Here is a 22,431-nt window from a genome sequence, read left to right as displayed (position 1 = left end):
TACACCATCTGGGGTTATATGACACATACACATGTAGGTTTACACCAGTGGGGTTACATGACACATACACATGTAGGTTTACACCATGTGGGGTTATATGACACATACACGTGTAGGTTTATACCAGTGGGGTTATATGACACATACACGTGTAGGTTTACACCAGAGGGGTCATATGACACATACACATGTACGTTTACACCATCTGGGGTTTTATGACACATACACGTGTAGGTTTACACCATCTGGGGTTATATGACACATACACATGTAGGTTTACACCAGTGGGGTTATATGACACATACACATGTAGGTTTACACCATGTGGGGTTATATGACTCATACATACACATGTAGGTTTACATCAGTGGGGTTATATGACACATACGCATGTAGGTTTACACCAGTGGGGTTATATGTCACATACACGTGTAGGTCTACACCAGTGGTGTTATATGACACATACGCATGTAGGTTTACACCAGTGGTGTTATATGTCACATACACATGTAGGTTTACACCAGTGGGGTTATATGTCACATACACGTGTAGGTTTACACCAGTGGGGTTCTATGACATATACACGTGTAGCGTTACACCATGTGGGTTATATGACACATACACGTGTAGTTTTACACCATGTGGGGGTATATGACACATACACGTGTAGCTTACACAATTTGGGGTTGTATGAAACATACACGTGTAGCTTACACCACGTATGGTTATATGACACATGCACTTGTAGTGTTACACCATGTAGGGTTATCTGACATATACACATGGAGCTTACACCTCGTGTGGTTATATGAGACAATCACTTGTAGATTACACCATGTGGGGTTATATGACTCATACACGTGTAGGTTTACACCATGTGGGGTTATATGACACATACACATGTAGATTACACAATGTGGGGTTATATGACTCATACACGTGTAGGTTTACACCGGTGGGGTTATATGACACACACATGTAAGTTTACACCTTGTTGGGTTTTATGACACATACACGTGTGGGTTTACACCAGTGGGGCTATATGACACATACACGTGTAGGTTTACACCCGTGCGGTCATATGACACATACACATGTAGGTTTACACCAGTGGGGTTATATGACACATACACGTGTAGGTTTACACCAGTGGGGTCATATGACACATACACATGCACGTTTACACCATCTGGGGTTATATGACACAAACACGTGTAGGTTTACACCATCTGGGGTTATATGACAAATACACGTGTAGGTTTACACCAGTGGGGTTATATGACACATACACATGTAGGTTTACACCATGTGGGGTTATATGACACATACATGTGTAGGTTTACACCAGTGGGGTTATATGACTCATACATATGTAGGTTTACACCAGTGGGGTTATATGACACATACACATGTAGGTTTACACCAGTGGGGTTATATGTCACATACACATGTAGGTTTACACCAGTGGTGTTATATGACACATACACATGTAGGTTTACACCAGTGGGGTTATATGATACATACGCATGTAGGTTTACACCAGTGGGGTTACATGACACATACGCATGTAGGTTTACACCAGTGGTGTTATATGTCACATACACGTGTAGGTTTACACCAATGGTGTTATATGACACATACACATGTAGGTTTACACCAGTGGGGTTATATGACACATACGCATGTAGGTTTACACCAGTGGGGTTATATGACATATACACATGTAGGTTTACACCAGTGGGGTTCTATGACATATACACATGGGGTTTAAAAATCCAGTTATTGTATCTTGAATGTAAAGGATGTATAAGCCTTACTGAGACTGGGCGGTAGGCTGACTCCGGTGTAGTGGAAACAAATCCTCAGCAGGAAGCATCTTTCGGCGTCAGTCCCCGCTGGACAACTGGACTTATCCTTGATAATCAGCTGGGGGTCAGTCGTGACGTTGGCATGAAGGTCAACTATGGGCCTCGTTCTGAGAATTACTGCTGAATCCGAGAGGTACGCCCCGACAGCGATATCTGCAAGGACTAGCTAGGTTAGTTATGTCGATTGAACAGTATGTCAGTTACGAGGGGTGTTCATTAAAGATTTCCCCTAAACCACTTCGGGTTATCATATTTGGTTGAAATTTCACAACTCTCATGTTGCCCAGACAGAAGCGCGGTCCTATGGCTATGAAATCCTTCCACATCATCCTTATTCTCCTGACCTTGCACCATCTGACTTCCACCTCTTTCCAACCATGAAGTCATTTTTGAAGGGAAAACGTTTCACAGATGATGAAACACTGATTTCTGAAGTCAAGTCCTGGTTTGAGACGCAAAATGAGGGCTTTTACAAGCGAAGTCTCCATAGTTGCATAAAACGATGGGAGAAGTGTAACTCTTGGTGGTTCCTATATAGAGAAAGACTAATACCTATGCCAAGTTTCATTCCACTAGGTCCATCGGAAGTGGGTCAGGGGAAATCTTTAATGAACACCCCTCGTATATCACGACAGGACTGTTTCACGTATAGCTTGTCCTACAGGATACTGTTATAATAAATGTTTGAAACTACACAAATATACATCACACTGTACGACACTACATGCGACTATATCCCACTGTATGACACTACACGGGACTACATCACACTGTATGACACTACACGGGACTATATCCCACTGTATGACACTATACGGGGCTATATACCACTGTATAACACTACACGGGACTATATCCCACTGTATAACACTACACGGGACTATATCCCACTGTATAACACTACACGGGACTATATACCACTGTATAACACTACACGGGACTATATCCCACTGTATGACACTACACGGGACTACATCACACTGTATGACACTACACGGCACTATATCCCACTGTATGACACTATACGGGAATTTATCCCACTGTATGACACTATACGGAACTATATCCGCATATGTTTGACACTACACAGGACTACATCCCACTGTAAGCACTTCACTTCGATCTGTATGACACTACAAGGGACTACATCACACTGTATGACACTACACGGGACTACATCACACTGTCTAACACTACACGGGACTATATACCACTGTATAACACTACACGGGACTATATCCCACTGTATGACACTACACGGGACTACATCACACTGTATGACACTACACGGGACTATATACCACTGTATAACACTACACGGGACTATATACCACTGTATAACACTACACGGGACTATATCCCACTGTATGACACTACACAGGACTACATCACACTGTATGACACTACACGGCACTATATCCCACTGTATGACACTATACGGGACTATATCCGCATATGTTTGACACTAGACAGGACTACATCCCACTGTAAGCACTTCACTTCGATCTGTATGACACTACAAGGGACTACATCACACTGTATGACACTACACGGGACTACATCACACTGTCTAACACTACACGGGACTATATACCACTGTATAACACTACACGGGACTATATCCCACTGTATGACACTACACGGGACTACATCACACTGTATGACACTACACGGCACTATATCCCACTGTATGACACTATACGGGAATTTATCCAACTGTATGACACTATACGGAACTATATCCGCATATGTTTGACACTACACAGGACTACATCCCACTGTAAGCACTTCACTTCGATCTGTATGACACTACAAGGGACTATATCCCACTGTATGACACTACACAGGACTACATTTGTGAGTAAAACACCAACAGGACTATATCCAACTGCATAAGATCGAAGGCCAAATCTGTTGCTCTGTTCAATCTCATGAAACCTGTTAAAAACAAATGTTGGTCATAATATTGCCATAGCCAATGGCACACTCAAGTCGAAACGCAATTTTGGAAAGCAATATTTTCAGAAACAAGTTTACACACCTCTGTGACTGACTTTTTCAAACTGAAACAACTGTTCTCGACTGATGTTTTAACCCGTTAAAGGAACGTCTGTCGAAGTCGTTGGGGCGTGGGGATATCCTAGTGGTTAAAGCGTTCGCTCGTCACGCAACAGATCCGTGTTCGATTCCCCACAGGGGAGCAGTATAGAGAGCCTATATCTGACGTCCCCCGCCTTGATATTGTTTGAATTTTGCTAAAAGCTGCGAAAAAATTCAACTTGATCATTCACTTTGAGTTTGGCCTTGCCTTATTACAATATTTGACATAATACTGTGTATTGAAGTATACCTTGATACCGTTGGGTGCACAACTTAATTCCCACACATGATACTGTTATACATATGTGAACATACCCGGATAATTATTGCCGTCCACGTCAGCAGGTTTGGAGATGCTCCAGCCAAAAGACGTCACTGTCTCGGTGTCGTTGATGTCGCGGCCTCCTACTCTCTGCTTCACCTCCGCGTTCAGTCCCCCTTCCCCTCCATGGTAGATGTATATCGCCCCATGACCTCCATCCTCATACGGGGCTCCCACTGCCACATCTGAAAGAGGTGAGGTGAGGTGAGGTGAGGTGAGGTGAAATGGGGTTCAACGTCGCGTCCAAGATTATTGCACTTATATAGTGACGTGTTAGTGTGTGTGTTTGTGTGTACTATATCCGACTGTTGCCGAGTAGCTAGCCCACTGAGATACCATGCCGCAGTGTAACATGAATACCCCACTCAGACACAGTATACTAACATCGAGCCAACCAGTCCTTGTTCTCAATGCCGAGCGCCAGGTACAACAAGTACAATCTTTTAACGTCTTTTGGTGTGACACGGCCGGGGATCGAACCCCTGACCTTCCGCTCTCCGGGCGGACGCTCTACCAAAAGACCATGGAGGCGGCCACATCTGGAAGATGATAACAACATATATATGTGAGAGAGATGCCACCGATGACAGTTTCAATCTCACTTGTACAGACATCCCCTCTGATGTATCCAGGGCTACTGATGGCATTCCAAAACTTGCCCTTATAACCGTCACCCCTGATGTATCCAAGGTTACTGATTTCCTAAACTTGCCCGTATAACCATCACCCCTGATGTATCCAAGGTTACTGATGGCATTCCCAAACTTGCCCGTATAACCGTCACCCCTGATGTATCCAAGGTTACTGCTCGCATTCCCAAACTTACCCGTATAACCATCACCGTTGATGCATCCAGGGCTACTGATGGCATTCCCAAACTTGCCCGTATAACCGTCACCCCTGATGTATCCAAGGTTACTGATGGCATTCCCTAACTGACCCGTATAACCGTCACCGTTGATGTATCCAGGGTTACTGATGGCATTCCCAAACTTACCCGTATAAAAGTCACCGTTGATGTCTCCAAGGTTATTAATGGCATTATCAAACTTACCCTTATAACCGTCACCGTTAATGTTCTAAGGTTACTGATGGCAATCCCAAACTTACCCTTATAACCGTCACCGTTGATGTCTCCAAGGTTACTGATGGAAGTTCCAAATCTGGCTCCATGTTCATTCCTCCCTTTGAGAACCACCGAGCTTTGTGTCAAGATCCGCTGTACATTATGAGCATAAAATAGTTGAGGGCTGCATGGTAAATACATGGAATCAGTCGTTTATGTAAATGACTAATCCGTTTCTCACCAGCTCACATGTCGTGCAAGGCACCCACCGCACTGCTGCTTCACTGGTCCCAACTTTCAGGCCAATGGCCTGATACATTTTGTTTTCGACTGAATTTATTCTACCTCTACAGTCGTAACACTAAAATTATTTTTGACAAATACAAAAAATATGGGTTACAGGGACTAATGATGTCCCCGAGTGACAACGGGAGACAAGCAATGGTTACAGGGACTAATGATGACCCCGAGTGACAACGGGAGACAAGCAAGGGTTACGGGGACCAATTATATCCCCGAGTCACAACGGAAGACAAGCAAGTACTAGTGTTACAGGGACCAATGTTGTCCCCGAGTCACAACGGGAGACAAGCAAGGGTTACAGGGACCAATGATGTCCCCGAGTCACAACGGGAGACAAGCAAGGGTTACAGGGACCAATGATGTCCCCGAGTCACAACGGGAGACAAGCAAGGGTTACAGGGACCAATGATGTCCCCGAGTCACAACGGGAGACAAGCAAGTACTAGTGTTACAGGGACCAATGATGTTCCCGAGTCACAACGGGAGACAAGCAAGGGTTACAGGGACCAATGATGTCCCCGAGTCACAGCGGGAGACAAGCAAGGGTTACGGGGAGCAACAATATTTCAGGCACACAAGCGAGGGGTACCTTATTATTCTAATGAGGATAACCATGATATATAAAGTTCAACAAAGCAGCCTCAATATATAATCACCGTATATGTTATAATTAACGTTCTGTCATCTACAGTACATTCTGAAATCTTAAGAAGCTAACCATTTAGATGAAATCACACCTGATTATTTGCATTGACGAGGTTCAGGTAGACAAACACACGCCCTTCGTCCATGTAGATCTTCTTGCTTTGATCACTGCCGTCGTTGTCGTCGGTGAAGAACGGAGCCCCCACCAACAGGTCGTCGTGTCCATCACCGTTTACATCCGCCGTACACAGAGATGCGCCGAAATAAGCCCCGGTCTGTAATCATTGTAACCATCTTGTGAGTGAGTGAGTGGGGGAGTGAGCAATATCAGGCCGGGGGTGGGCGAAGCCGGTCCTTTAGCGTCAACCACTAGGCTACCCCACCGCCCCTCGTTATCTTCCAAGACCAGTAAGTTACTTGTTACCCATAACACTCCATTTGATTAATAATAATAATAATAATAATAATAATAATAATTGAAACACTGTTAGGATTGACCAAACGACACAAAATACGATGTTTAAAAAAATTAAAAAAATTAAATGTAGTTTAAGTTTATTTCGGCCTACACAATGCATTTTGTTGGCAAAGATATAATGTAGTTAAACACTAGAGCTACCTGTGTTTCGTCACATGTTTGATAGATTTGTTTGATAATTTCAATCTTTAATTATGTGACTTGACTTCTGAAAACACAATCGAGTCTGGACCAGACAATCGAATGATTGACATCAGCAATATCGATCTGCGCAATTGGGATACGATGACATGCACCAACCAATCCCGTTAGTGGCCTCTTACAACAATAGTGACCTCTTCCGACAAGCATGGGTTGCTGAAGACCAATTTTAACCCGGATCTCCATGAGTGAGTAAAACATGTGCTGGTGTATTACAAGAAAACAATGGTGAAGTGCAAATGTACAGCCCTCAACAACTATGTGGTTGCGTACTGAAGATACCATTGCGAGATTAACGACAACTCACCTGTTTACCTTCTAGACTCTGAACCTGGGAAAGCTTGTTGATTGACGTGATGTAAATTATTATCTGAAGAAAATAAAAAAAATGTCACTACCATTTGGTTAGATTACGGTTATGGTTAGGTGAAGTGATAAGGGGTTAGGGTTAGGGTTTAGGGTTAGGGTTTAGGGTTTAGGGTTAGGATAAGGGTTAGGGTTAAGAGTTTAGGGTAGGGTAGGGTAACCCTAACCCTAGGGTTAGGATTTGTGATTAGGGTTAGGATAAGGGTTAGTGAGGGTTAGGTTAGGGTTAAGGTTTAGGGTTAGGGTTTAGAGTTTAATGTTAGGGTTACCTGATGTGTCTCTTTCACTTTATCAATGCCCATTAAATTCATCAAATAATCAAAATAACTTACTATCGAGTTATATACATGTATGTTACACTCTTAGTCTATACATGACAAACCAGGGTTAGGGTTGGGGTTCGTGTTTAGTAATTAGGTTTAGGGTTAGATTTAAGTTTTAGGGTTAGGGTTACCTGATGTGTCTCTTTAACCTCATCAATGTCCTTTAAAGTCATCAAATAATCATAATAGCTTACTATAAAGTGTAATTCCCTGACTGTGGGAGAAGAGCCGTAAAAGGGTGGAGTTGCAATGAGACCTGGATCAACCAGACAAGATAGTCGCATCGTACTAGTTGCACTACGCAATAGATTCAAATCTGCTCATGTTGTCAATGGACAATTCCGTACAATGCCAAGAAGGCGAATTTCTAAATCTACCGTTGAAAAGAGACTCTTGCAGTCTGCCTGAAAGCAAGGCGTCCTGTGGAGGGTGTGACCCTAACAGTTTACCACAGACGGCAAAGATTGGGGTGGGCCAGGCAACACCAGGGACGGGATGTGCACCAATGTCTGTTTACAGACGAATCAAGGTTTTGTCCCCGATTCACAGATGGCAGAATATCTGCTGGCGACAAAGCGGCGAGCGGTATGCCAGGTTTGTTGGTGTCGTTGTGTTGTATGCTAGAAGTGCCGGCAGAAACTTTGCAGAGGGAGTTGATAATGCCAGACCACATAGCGTCCAGGTCGCCACTGATTCTCTCCGACGAGAAGGCACACGGACAGAGGATTGGCCAACTAAAATCCCAGATGTTTAGAGACCCAGAACCCGCCAACGTGGCCCAGCTTGGCAGAATGGCGGGCAATACCAATCAACAGTATGCCATCAAGGCGCCGTGCGCACCACGCCAGACATGTATCGTCATTATACGTTACTATCACAGCATCAGTCCCCTTTCCTGTTGTCGGTTAGATCCCATTACACTTTAACTTGTATACGGGCGATGACAATTGCTAGGCTTCCAGTCTATAGGGTTTCCCATCAGGCCAATTAAATAACAGTATTGCCAGAGAGTGAGTGAGTGTGGTTTTACGCCGCTTTTAGCAATAATAGAGGCGACGGTTTAAATACAATATGAACATTAGAGCATGATAGAGCATGAGTGTAGAGTGTGCAAATGTAACAATTATAGATGCTTTACGAGGGGTCGCTGACTAGTTCTGAGCCTGGCGACAAAGGATGCATAGTACACCCTTATCTTGCTTCCGGTTCTCACAGGCAGCATTGGAACCAGCATTGGAACCAATTACACAACCAGGCAACATATTTCTGCAGGTATCTAGGCATCGGGCGTCTTGTGACTAGATATTGTCTGTGGATTGGACATAATTATCTACCGCGCTGTCATTGAATATCTCCATGCGGATATGGTGTCCACTTTGATCATGAGTGGGTGAGTATGGTTTTACGCCTTTAGCAATATTCCAGCATTATCACGGCGGGGTACACCAGAAATGGGCATCACACATTGTACCCATGTGGGGAATCGAACCCGGGTCTTCGGCGTGACGAGCGAACGCTTTAACCACTAGGCTACCCGACCGCCCTGAGTTGATCATGCCCAGAAGGGGATCCAAGATCAGGAAGGCCTTTAACTGCCACCACTAAGGAACATGTTGATTATTAATAAAGGTGACATTGCACCATAATATACATGATATGATTGTGGATGATCGACCACTCGCCACAAGCCAAATAGAAAATACAGTAGGCACCTGTCATGATAACGATGAGAACAGGAACGTGCTGGGAATGACACAGGTTTCAGGACGCTGGGTTCCAAGGTTTCAGGACGCCTGATCAGAAACGCCGTTCATCATCTCACCGGAGAATATATGTCGTTGGAAGCTGATTTTGTGGAGTGATTTGTAATCATGGATGAGTCTTTGATGAACCACTATCACCCGAAGAAGGACACAGTCCCTTTCATCTGCTGCCAATGTGATTGGTATGTTTTCTGGGATTCTAAAGGAATCCTACTGGTGAACAAACCTCCCGAAAGGTTAGAGAAAATCAAGTAGTGGAAATATCACCAATGGTGGGTTGTTCCTCAAGGACAAAACACATGTGCAAATATCAATTGTTGCAAATGCAACAACAGATGACTGTGGTTCGAACTCATCGGGCACCCTCCGGATTCACAGATGTCCACCTCGCACCAAAATTGAAGAAAGGTCGAGGTGAGGTGAACTGGGGTTTAACGTCGCGGCCAAGATTATTGCACTTATATAGCGACCTGCATGCACGTGTATATGTGTTTGTGTGGCTGCTTGTACTAGTCCGGCCTGATGCCGATTTATAGTGCTAGCTCACTGAGATACCATGCCGCAGTTTAATATGAATACCCCACTCAGACACAGTATTCTGACTCTGAGCCGACCAGTCCTTGTTTTCGTCTCTTAATGCCAAGCGCAAGAGAGGGTAACAACAAGAACCATCTTTTAACATTCTTTTGGTATGACGCAGCTGGCAATCGAACCCCTGACGCTCTACCTCTAGACCACGGAGGCGGTCCGAAAGAAAGAACTGTCAGCGCAGACATTATGAGAATGACGATGACATCATTTCTGCTGGGATTAGCTTTGTTCCCCACCAGGAGGACGCCTTTTAGACAAGTGGTACCCGTGCAATCCAACGTCGTTGGCAGAACTATGTGGACTATATGTGTAGGAGAATAATGAGCAGCATCCATCAACGCAGTCAACCGCCTCCCCCCACCCCCATCCCCCGTAGTCTCACTTCGTATTTCATGCATGCAAGTCATGCAGGTAATATAGATTTTTGCTCTTACTTTGACCATCTCAGCACGAGGGGCACCTGCAGCAAAGCAAGGGTCTCCCTGTCCACACAACTTCCCCGCTGCCACCGAGTAGCCTGTAGATCAGCCAGTCGTCAAGATTACAAGACATGACAAGATATGTAATCATTCGAGCATGGCATCGACGTTAAAAGTGTCTGAACTGAGCAATATTCAGGATTTTTTCAGCATTTATGGATGTCAACTTCTTTATCATGAGGAACACAACGTTCCGGAGTACACGATTAATTTAATTACTCCTTCATCAGGTGAATGAACGCCGTGAGACAGAGAGCATGTATATGTCCATGTACATGTAAGAACGACAAAAGTAATAAGATACCCAAAGAGGGACACTAACAAGGGAAGCCAACAGATAATTGCTGCTGATAGGTAATTAGCAAGAGACAATGGAAACCAACACTTTACAGTAATAGCGCTGATGGTTATAAAAAAAGTTTAAAACCGCAAAATTGCAAATAAAAAACCCACGAAAGGAACGATATACTCATGCAGATTTCCGCAATTTGTTACATCCTATCAATAGTCAGCTTACCAAGGTAAGAGAAATCAGGCACCGTGAAAGGAATATCGAATCTCTGCACTGGTGAGAAGATGTCCTGCTTCAGCATAACTACTCCCCCTGAAGATAAAACAACAGTTGTCATAACAACTAAAGTACGAGTGAGCGAGTTAGTCATACATCACATTAGACACTCATCCGAATTGCGTATGACATAGGAATGCGTATTAGAAATTATTGGACTTAATTTTCAGTCCACGTCTTGTCCTACTCAAAAGAGTGAGTGAGGGTAGTTTCATCCGATAAAACATCTTCTAATCTCATTGGACAATATGCAGTGTTGTTTCACAACATATGTTGTCTAGTTTCTTCAGATTATATATTTCCGATTCATCCGATAATTAGACATGTTTGTTTTTGTAAATTCATAAAATACTGTGCTATTTAGTTTAGTTTCACAAAATAAAATCTTTTCCGATTTGATCAGATGATATGCTGTCGAGTTTTAATCAGATAATATGATTTCTAAATTCATAAACTATTTTGCTATTTAGTTTAGTTTCACCAGAATACACAAAAAACACGCACAGGTAGATTTGTAGTAAATGTATTGTACCTAATAAAGTCGATCTATTTAATTTAATATCATAGATACAAATATGAAATTTTGGGGCTCGATAGTCACGTGTTGTCGTTGTACAAAGGCATTGAAAACTGTTCATTGTCATGTCACATAAGGCCACAAGGGTGCGCTGAACTCAGTATGTCGTGTGACCGCCCCGGGCAGTAATCACGGCTCTGCATCTCTTCGGCACTGACTGAATAAATGAACGAATTCTCTCCTGTGGAATTCTGCGCCATTCTGTTTGGAACGCGTTGGTCAGTTGTGTGAGTGTTCTGACGTTGACGTACACGTCGATCGAGTTCATCTCAGAGGTGTTCGATTGGGTTGAGAGCTGGAGATCTCGACAGTCAGGGCAAAACGTTGATGTTGGCATTATGAGGGTAGTCTACCGTGATACGAGCTGTGTGCGGTGGATCGTTGTCCTGATGAAACAGCTCCCTCTGGCGGTCAATGATTGGAAGAAGGTGAGGTTGAGGAATTTGATTCATGTAGCGATTTGCTGTCAAATTTCCCTGAATCACAACCAAGTCAGATCTCCTGGTGTAGGATATGGCCCCCTACACCATGACACTACCGCCACCGATTTTGTTGAATTCACGTACACAATGTGGGCCAAAACGCTCATTTCGACGACGATAAAAAAGTTGTCTGTCATCTCGCCGGTGAAGAAGAAATCGTGATTCATCGCTAAACCAAACTCGTCTCCAGTTTCTCAAATTCCAAGGCTGTAAGGTATGGCACCGACGCAAGCGTCGCTGTCGATGGATCTGTTGCAAAACTGGTACGATAACTGGTCTTCTTTGTCGGATTCTGGTCCACTATCCTCCTCAAACCAGGGAAGCGTCCTGTAGTCTCTGTAGCTGTGGCATTGCGATGACGTAGGTGGAACAGTCGAATGTAGCGATCCTGTGAAGGGGTAGTAACTCTTGGTCGGCCGGTTCTCGGACAATCTGCAGTGGAATTCAACTGTGTATCGGTGCCAAAGGCGGCAAATGGTGCTGTTGTGGACGTTGAAGTGGCGTGCAACAGAAGACTGCGATTCCCCTCTTTGGATACGTCCTATGGCGATGTTTTCGAACTTGAAAATGTTGACAATTGAATGACAAATTATTGGCTTATGCTTGCCTTTTCATAGCCACTACCGCGAGTTACGAATACTCTGTTTACCTGAATAATGTGCCGTTCAGTAACTGGAGTCTACTTTTTATGAGATAATGTGTTAGGTAAGGGAGATCTGGTGAAACGTAGAAACGTTCTGCTCTATATTCTGACGATACGTGCAACGAAGTCTCGGAACATACCACTCCATTCCTTGAAGCCAGGGACTCCTAGTAGAACCGAGCCGTCCTGAAATGAAAACAGCGAGCTGCAACACCACCCGGAAGTAGGAAGTTATTCTTGTGCCGGAAATGCGCAGTAGACAAACAGAGAAACATTAATGTAAAATAAACCAGTTTTTGATCTGGAAGACAAGCAGACAAGGTCTATGATCATCTAATATTGGTTTCGTGCTCTGCTAAACTAGTTATATATGTATTTTTCTCAGACATCATTTGTGAAATACTTACACCAGAAGAAACATCATCTGTGTTATGAATGTTATTGTGACAATGATGGTGATGATTATCATTATTATTATAGTCCTTACCTCCATCATATCGCCTGACATTCCACTCTCTCCCATCCCGTACCAGAATATGTATTTAGAAGAGCCTGGTCTCCTCTGAAGATAGCCCTGTGCCTTTGAGACTTTCAAAGGATACGAGTATTTAACATTCGCACTTTCGACCGTGACGCAACGTCCAATCAGGAATGCATAGTTCTCCTTCTCAAACGCTAAGTCATTGTACCGGGGGGCGCACATCTGCAGCGAGGGAGTAATGTAAGCTATGTCATGTAAGCTAAAACTTGATGCTGAGTATTGCACAAAGGCATTAATAAACAATAATAATTACAATACTAATGTATGCGTTTTGCAGACTCATAGGGATATATGTATCAACTGTATGCATTTTGCAGACTCATAGTGGTGGATGTATCGACTGTATGCGTTATGCATATTCACAGAGGTAGATGTATCGACTGCATACGATTTGCAGACTCATAGTGATAGATGTATCGACTGTATGCGTTATGCATATTCACAGAGGTAGATGTATCGACTGCATACGATTTGCAGACTCATAGTGATAGATGTATCGACTGTATGCGTTATGCATATTCACAGAGATTGATATATCAACTGTATGCGATTTGCAGACTCATAGTGGTGGATGTATCGATTGTATGCGTTTTGCAGACTCATAATGGTAGATGTATTGACTGTATGCGTTTTGCAAGACTCATAGTGGTAGATTATCGTCTGCATGCGTTTTGAAGACTCGTAATGGTAGATGTCTCGACTGTATGAGCTATGCAGACTCATAGTGTTCGATGTATCAACTTAGTGCGAAATGCATATTCACATAGGCAGGTGTCTCGACTGTATGCGGTTTGCAGACTCATAGTGGTAGAGGTATCGACTGTATGCGATTTGCAGACTCATAGAGATAGATTATCGACTGTATGCGATTTGCAGAATCGTAATGGTAGATGTCTCGACTGTATACGCTATGCATACGTACTGTGATAAATGTTAACTATACGAGTTAAGCAGACCTATTGTGGCAGATGTATCGAATTTATTGGTTATGTAGACATACAGCGATAGATATATCGAGTATGTGAGAAATGCAGACTGACTGTAGTCGTATAGAGTATGTGAGCTATGTAAGGTATGAGTTACGAACAACATGAATGTTATAAGCCAGTGTGATATAAAGGTCTATGACGTTTACCACTGATGTCTTGTAACCCACATGCACGGTTAAGGTGCTAACAAACCAAGAATCACAATCAGGGATGGTATTCGAACCCAATGTCATAGAATTCTGGCATGCCAAGGGACGCAACTCGACACAGCGAACTGCGGCGTCTAGGACGACAGGGCGTGATGCTAGTTACCGTGGTTGTGTCGTTGGACTGCAAGATGATTGATCCGTACATCTCAGCGGCATTGTACCAGGTACCCGATATTGACTCCAGATCACCTTGGAAACAAGTAAACAATAAATATGTTTAATATTTCACGGATTTGTAAATGCTACAGTCAATGTGTGAAATGTGATACACTTGGGCAATTTACAAAATCTGCCGATTTATTTGACAGATTAGCGAACAAAATTAAGAAGTTCAAAAACAACACTATAGACTAATCATGCTGGGATTAGAAGCCAAACAATAACCAAACTGACTTTCATTTTCTTTTAATCCTATAATTTTCTTCCAGAGGGTGATGGGCGGTCGGGTAGTCTAGTGGGTAAAGCGTTCGCTCGTCACGCCGAAGACCCGGGTTCGATTCCCCACATGGGTACGATCGATGTGTGAAGCCCATTTCTGGTGTCCCCCGCCGTGATATTGCTGTAATATTGCTAAAAGCGGCGTAAAACCCTACTTACTCACTCACTCACTAACTCCAGTGGGTGATGAAACTCAGCATCAAAATATTTGGGATTCGTCATCATAATAAAATAGAGGACAGGTTTGCGTCAATTTTTAAATATTAAGGCGTTTTGTAAATTGCCTAAGTGACATATGCACTGCACTCTTACATCCGCCACTATGCCAATAGATGTGGCCATTGTGCAGTGTTAATGTAACGTGCGTCTTTGTTCGGTAATGAACTGGATTCAGTGAAATGCATTATGTTTTTGCTACGTTGATATTAATTACTGAAATGATCGGCACCCGCCTGAGGTCTTTCGCAGGCCTAAGGTTTCGTGGTCCTCATGTCAGGAACAAGCAACACTCACGATCATCCTGATCGATCTCATACGTCTGGACGCAGTTGAGAGGATCTGTGACGTCACATTCGTGCGTCGCCCCAGTCGAGTTTCTTCGTGTGGAGTTGTCCTTAGGGGCGCCCACAGTAAGTCTAGATAAGCAACAAGAATGAAAGGCAAAATGGTATTAAAATTGGTGAGTAGAATTGGATATTCCCTAGGGAGCGCGTCATACCAATATACGTTAAAGGATGGTACTTGTTGTTACCCTGCCTGGAACTCGGCATTAAGGGGATAAGACAAGGACTGGTCGGCTGGAAGTCAGTATACCGTGTCTGAGTGGAGTGTCCCTGTTAAACTGCGGCATGGTATCTCAACGAGCTCGTGGTATAGGTCCCGACTACACCGCCGAGTAAAAAACAGTTGACATTGTTAGGCTGTGAATAGGTTTTAATACATTGGCTAAATGAAACTGAATTAAGGTTGATAACGATTCTCCAAACACACATAATGTCCTTTTCCGTGCATTTTGAGAAAAAAGTCTCTGGATTTTTGTATGAAGGAGGTGTTTTGATATTAGCACGAGATGAACAGCACAGCTCATAATGTAAGCATGGGGGAATAATGCCAAGGCTGTGGGCAGACTTCTTTCAGAGGGTGGGTGGGTGGGGTGGGGTTTTGTCTTTGAATGGCCCTGACGGGGGCTACACAGGTCCATATTGGAAATCGAACCCGGGTCTTCCACGTGAAAGAGCGAACACTTTAACCACTCATAATAACGAAGTTGACATCCATATATTCTCTTCGTTATATTGTTATACCCTTGCATCGGTATCTGCTATTTTGTGCTAAACTGTTGTCCAAGTACGGCTGCCATTCCGGAAAGTGACAGCGCCCTCATCGGCTTTAAGATATCGCAGTGAAAGGAAGTGTGTTTCCGAATTCCATTGTGATGATGGATATGACGTAAGAGTTATGTGCCCAGCAGGCGTCGTGTGGAGATAAGAGCGAGATAGGAAGTCCAAGTATCACCGCAGTAGAAATAGACGTCATGTTTGTTGTAATGGCAACAACCAGTTGGATATAATACCCAGAAGCCAACATCCAACTGTATGACACTACACGGGACTACATTGACCTGTATGACACAACACGGGACTACATCCAACTGTATGACATAACACGGGACTCAACCAACTGTATGACACAACACGGGACTACATCCAACTGTATGACACAACACGGGACTACATCCAACTGTATGACATAACACGGGACTACATCCAACTGTATGACACAACACGGGACTACATCCAACTGTATGACACAACACGGGACTACATCCAACTGTATGACACAACACGGGACTACATCCAACTGTATGAGACAACACTGGACTACATCCAACTGTATGACACAACACGGAACTACATCCAACTGTATGACACAACGCGAGGCTACATCCAACTGTATGACACAACACGGGACTACATCCAACTGTATGACATAACACGGGACTACATCCAACTGTATGACACAACACGGGACTACATCCAACTGTATGACACAACACGGGACTACATCCAACTGTATGACACAACACGGGACTACATCCAACTGTATGACATAACACGGGACTACATCCAACTGTATGACACAACACGGGACTACATCCAACTGTATGACACAACACGGGACATCCAACTGTATGACATAACACGGGACTACATCCAACTGTATGACACAACGCGAGGCTACATCAGGCAGAAAGGAATACAACTACATGTGTAGTTAATCATATCCCACCAATCTAGTACATGGATCACCTTATCGAGTTTGTGTTTGCTACAACTATATTGGCTTCATTCTCATAATAAAGAACAGCTTCCATCGCGTCAAAAATGGTCGCTCCGAAGCTGGTAGTAAGCATTAAGAGTGAGTGAGTGAGTGAGTAGGGTTTTACGCCGCTTTTAGCAATATTCCGGCAATATCACGGCTGGGGACACCAGAAATGGGCTTCACACATTGTACCCATCTCGGCGTGACGAGCGAACGCTTAACCACTAGGCTACCTGACCGCCCCTAAGCATTAAGACACATCATGAAAAACATCACTCCACCGACCGGTTCCACAAAGCGATCTTAGTCCTAAGACTCGCGTTACCTGTTAGCATAAACTTGTAACAGTTGTTTCATCAGCATAGATTTGGAAAGCGAGGTCCTAACTGTGATCGTTTCGTTTACAGTGACTCCCCTGTTGGGAGACGTGACTACAAGGTCCTCCACTTACTTATATCCTGACTGAGTCCTCTTGAAGGCACTGGCGTATCCGAACATGCTTTTACTTGGTCCATGGAGAACACGTGCGTGGACAACGTCAATGTTGTAACTGAAACACACATCTACCATAAACAAACAGAAAATAACTGGAAGCGCAGCCAGGCCAACTGTCGCCATGTTGGACGCCGTGTAAGTATGCACTGCTGGAGTGTCGTCAGCTTCAGCGTCGAGGATGCGACCGGATGGGGTAGTAAGCTGCTCCGGACATACTTGCCCTGACTGAACCCGTGACGTCAGAGACCCTAGTGGAACAGAGGCCACACACTTTGACTGAAGTAAAGTGAGGGGTGTTCCGAAACTCATTCAGTAAAATTTACGATCTTATGCCTGTCCGGAGGTACGGGTGGCCCAGTCGTCTAAGGCGCCGCGATTCGCTGTGCAGAGTTGCGTCCCTTGGACACGCCAGAAACCTATGATTGTGGGTTCGAATTCCGGTTCGCCCCGATTATGTTTCTAGGTTTGTCAGCACCATACCCGTGCTCGTGGGTTTCCCCGAAGTGGTAAACGTCTGAGACCTGCATCACTTCGGGCTTTCCTCCCACATTAAGTTGACACGCAGCGATATAACTGGAATACTGTTAAAAGCGACGTTAAACCCAATTCACTCCCATTATGCCAGTCCTTTGATCAAGGTGTGGCTGTCATGAGAGAGTCGACTTTGGTCATTATTATCTATACAAGAATTGATTGATATATTAGTGTTAATTAGGGTGAACATGTGGAGCACGAGACGCTGACTGTATCGAGTTGTACAGAGTCGCATTGTATTGAGTTGTACAGAGTCGCATTGTATTGAAGTTCCAGACACATGTGGTCGTAGGTTCGAATCCCTGTTAGCCATGGTTATGTTTCCAGGTTTGTCAGCACCATCTTCTTGTTAGTTGGTTGCACCAAAGCGGTAGACGTGTAACATCTGCATTACGTCAGGCACCTAGCTGACACGCCGTGATGTAACTGAAAGACTGTTCAAAGCCGGTAAAATAAAAATAACAAACGCACTATGCCGTAATATCCTTTAAGAAAGACGTTGCTGCATTTTTGTAAATCATTGGTGTTATTTTCCTTTCTGTTTTCAAAGTAGAATTCCAGTTCCAGTAGAATTAAGAGATAAACATACTGTGTTTTTAATGTAGAGCTAGGTTACCAAACCCTTCAGGTAACCTAGCTCTACATTGAAAACACAGCATGTTTATCTCAATTCTGCCGTGACTAAATAAAACGGGGACTCTTTAGTGATAGCAAATAAATTCAGTGAAGCGCCATGGGATGACTCAAGTGTTTTCGATCTGAATTACGGATTCACCGACAACATCCTTTAAACAAAATATGGCGCTGTATATGCTCAGGCAGTTTGTTTACACCGTCATACTTCACTCCAATATATGACAGGCATTGACAGCATATAATCACGGCAACTTAGAAAGCTAACATGAGGTGGGCTGCGCGTTTGGTTCCAAATTCAATTTAGCGCGGCTAAATCTCCAGGTAACCTTGATCTACATTGAAAACGCTGTATATTTATCTCATAAATATCATATCACTTCACTGGGCACACATTGCAAAGGAAGCCGAGGTTCTCAGTGTCCGGACGAGGTTACACCTCACTCTTTTATATCCGCCTGCAATGACGTCACCGGAAGTTGCTCTTTCCGTATCGCCCAAGGTTAATATTAAGATCCCTCTGATGACGTCACTTCAAGTTGATATGGTTAATATCTCGTTATCCTCTCAACAGACCATATCATCCCACGGTGTGTATTTGAAAGTACCGCTACATTCTTTAGTATGAGTGAGTTATTATCAATGTCATATGAGCAGTGTATCACCTTACGAAGAAATCTGCATAAACCGCGCATCAGTGCTTTCGATATTTGGTTTGACTCCAGATCCTGAAGACACGTGCACGCAAACAGACTTTTAAAAGAGCGTCACATGACTCTTGCCTTAGGTAGAGTACATATGTTCGACTTGAGGCCTCCAACGTCTATTACCTATACCTCCTCTCTTTTATCTATATCTACCACCATGTCTTGTTGTTAATAGTAATATGCATCTTCGATAGTCCAGGCTTATATCTCCACTCTCTAATGATATACACGCCTGTTCGCAATGGCTTTGTTTGAACCCGATAAAAATTACAGGATCATAAAATATGCCGTCCGGTTAAATTACACCCATGTGCGAGAGACCCATGTGCTAGGTTAGTGACAGGAGAGATGTAAATGGTCACCTACATGTACCAAACGAAGCGTAGGTGGCGAATGGGTCCAGGGTATTTATCCTGATAGAAGGGAGATATTATACACTGGATCTACATTGAAGAAGCAGGAGGACCGAGGAGGACCAATATACTGCAAATTCGATTTTACCTTCTGTTGTTTTTTTCATTGATGACATACCTTTCAGAGGTGAGTGAGTGAGCTGGGTTTTAACGCCGCTTATAACAGTATACCAGTTATATCACTGCGTGTCAGCTTAATGTGAAATGGTGCAGCTCTCAGACGTTTACCACTTCGGTGAAACCCACGAGCACGGATATGGTGCTGACAAACCCAGAAACATAATCGGGGCGAACCGGGATTCGGACCCACAATCATAGGTTAAACATGTTAACGTGTAAACAAAAGTTTAGGAGAGTTACTAAACGAAATAAGACGACTAATGGAGTTTTGGTTTTACTAAGTTTATTCACACTTTCGTGTGACTTACAAAGGAACATTCATCAAATGTTAAAAATAATAAAATAATAATAAAAAGTTGACAAGATGAACATTTATACAAAATGTTAAAAACAAAGTATGACTGAGACCAAGCTATAAATACTGAAACAGTAGATAACGCTAACATTAAAGAGCATGTGGCATATAATGACCGGAGGCGATTACTCTAAAGTCATCAATGATGTCTTCTAATAAGTTATATTAAAATATATCACATTAGTCTTTGAATAATCTTACAGTCATTTGGCGTCAGCAAGTAGAACCAACACAGCAGCCTGTATTTAACATTGCTATATCACAACGACCTATAGTCAACAATGTAACAGCCGTATCATAATGGCCGGTCGATCTGTGTCAGTCTGCATGCTAAAACCATCAGCTACTAGGCATCGGAGACCAGTCCTCCAACACCGTAGACTATGGATATCCGGCATTAGGCAGAAGGCATTAGGCACCAGGCATCAACACTAGGCACCAGGCATCAACACCAGACACCAGGCATCAACACAAGGCACTAGGCATCAGGCATCAACACTAAGCACCAGGCATCAACACAAGGCACCAGGCATCAACACTAGGCACCAGGCATCAACACTATACACTAGGCATTAACACTAGGCACCAGGCATCAACACTATACACTAGGCATTAACACTAGGCACCAGGCATCAACACCAGACACCAGGCATCACCACTAGGCACCATGCATCAACACTATACACTAGGCATTAACACTAGGCACCAGGCATCAACACCAGGCATCAGGTACCAGGCTTCATGTTCCAGGACAACACAATAGCTCGACACTACGCACGTGTCACCAAGGCACAGACTGACAATTCAGAGCACATCAAGAGTGGAATGAGTTAAATTTTTTTGTACATACGCCCAACTTACTTTACTGGAAAGTAACATAGCCTGTTGATAATAAGTTGAGCTGCGACCTGACAATTGACCCCGTATGACTATGTTTGATGTCCCCCACCCCACCAACAACACCCACTCACATCACCAACCCACCAACAACACCCACTCACACCACCAACAACACCCACCACACCATCAACAACACCCACCCCACCAACAACACCCACCACACCACCACCCCACCACACCACCACCCCACCATCACCCTATCAACAACACCCACCACACCACCACCCCACCACACCACCACCCCACCATCACCCTATCAACAACACCCACAACACCCACCCCACCAACAACACCCACTCACACCACCAACAACACCCACCACACCATCAACAACACCCACCCCACCAACAACACCCACCACACCACCACCCCACCACACCACCACCCCACCATCACCCTATCAACAACACCCACAACACCCACCCCACCAACAACACCCACTCACATCACCAACCCACCAACAACACCCACTCACACCACCAACCCACCAACAACACCCACTCACACCACCAACAACACCCACCACACCATCAACAACACCCACCCCACCAACAACACCCACTCACACCACCAACCCACCAACAACACCCACTCACACCACCAACAACACCCACCACACCATCAACAACACCCACCCCACCAACAACACCCACCACACCACCACCCCACCATCACCCTATCACCACCCCACCAACAACACCCACCCAACCCACCATCCCACCAACACCACCCACCCACACCACAACCCCACCCACCCACGCCACCATCCCACCAACAACACCCACCACCCCACCAACAACACCAACCTACACCACCACCCCACCCACAACACCCATCCACACCATCACCCTATCATCACCACCCACTCACACGACCACACCACCAACAACACCCACCCAACCCACCATCCCACCCACAACACCCACCACCCCACCAACAACAACAACCTACACCCCCCCCCACAACACCCACCCACACCATCACCCTATCAACAACACCC

General features: G+C 44.3%; 1 protein-coding gene across 1 annotated transcript in view; it reads right to left on the bottom strand.

The window, feature by feature from the left end:
* The window catches only part of LOC139464820 (integrin alpha-4-like), a 32,767-nt gene extending 14,864 nt beyond the window's left edge, over nucleotides 1-17,903 (bottom strand). Inside the window, exons 1-12 of the mRNA XM_071246338.1 lie at nucleotides 17,726-17,903; nucleotides 15,466-15,587; nucleotides 14,618-14,703; nucleotides 13,263-13,478; nucleotides 12,916-12,961; nucleotides 11,023-11,109; nucleotides 10,461-10,543; nucleotides 7,291-7,353; nucleotides 6,397-6,579; nucleotides 5,401-5,509; nucleotides 4,284-4,475; nucleotides 1,818-2,021 (exon numbers count right to left, since the gene is read on the bottom strand). Coding sequence (XP_071102439.1) covers nucleotides 1,818-2,021; nucleotides 4,284-4,475; nucleotides 5,401-5,509; nucleotides 6,397-6,579; nucleotides 7,291-7,353; nucleotides 10,461-10,543; nucleotides 11,023-11,109; nucleotides 12,916-12,961; nucleotides 13,263-13,478; nucleotides 14,618-14,703; nucleotides 15,466-15,587; nucleotides 17,726-17,892 — 1,558 coding nt within the window. The 5' untranslated portion in view covers nucleotides 17,893-17,903. The remainder of the gene's footprint in view (nucleotides 1-1,817; nucleotides 2,022-4,283; nucleotides 4,476-5,400; nucleotides 5,510-6,396; nucleotides 6,580-7,290; nucleotides 7,354-10,460; nucleotides 10,544-11,022; nucleotides 11,110-12,915; nucleotides 12,962-13,262; nucleotides 13,479-14,617; nucleotides 14,704-15,465; nucleotides 15,588-17,725) is intronic.
* Nucleotides 17,904-22,431: the final 4,528 nt, after the last annotated feature.

The sequence above is a fragment of the Haliotis cracherodii genome, unplaced genomic scaffold, assembly GCF_022045235.1.
Source record: "Haliotis cracherodii isolate W230 unplaced genomic scaffold, xgHalCrac1.p SCAF_17, whole genome shotgun sequence".
In the NCBI taxonomy this organism is placed as follows: domain Eukaryota; kingdom Metazoa; phylum Mollusca; class Gastropoda; order Lepetellida; family Haliotidae; genus Haliotis; species Haliotis cracherodii.
Note: the sequence above shows the minus strand (reverse complement) of the source record. Positions and strands in the feature narration are given on the sequence as shown.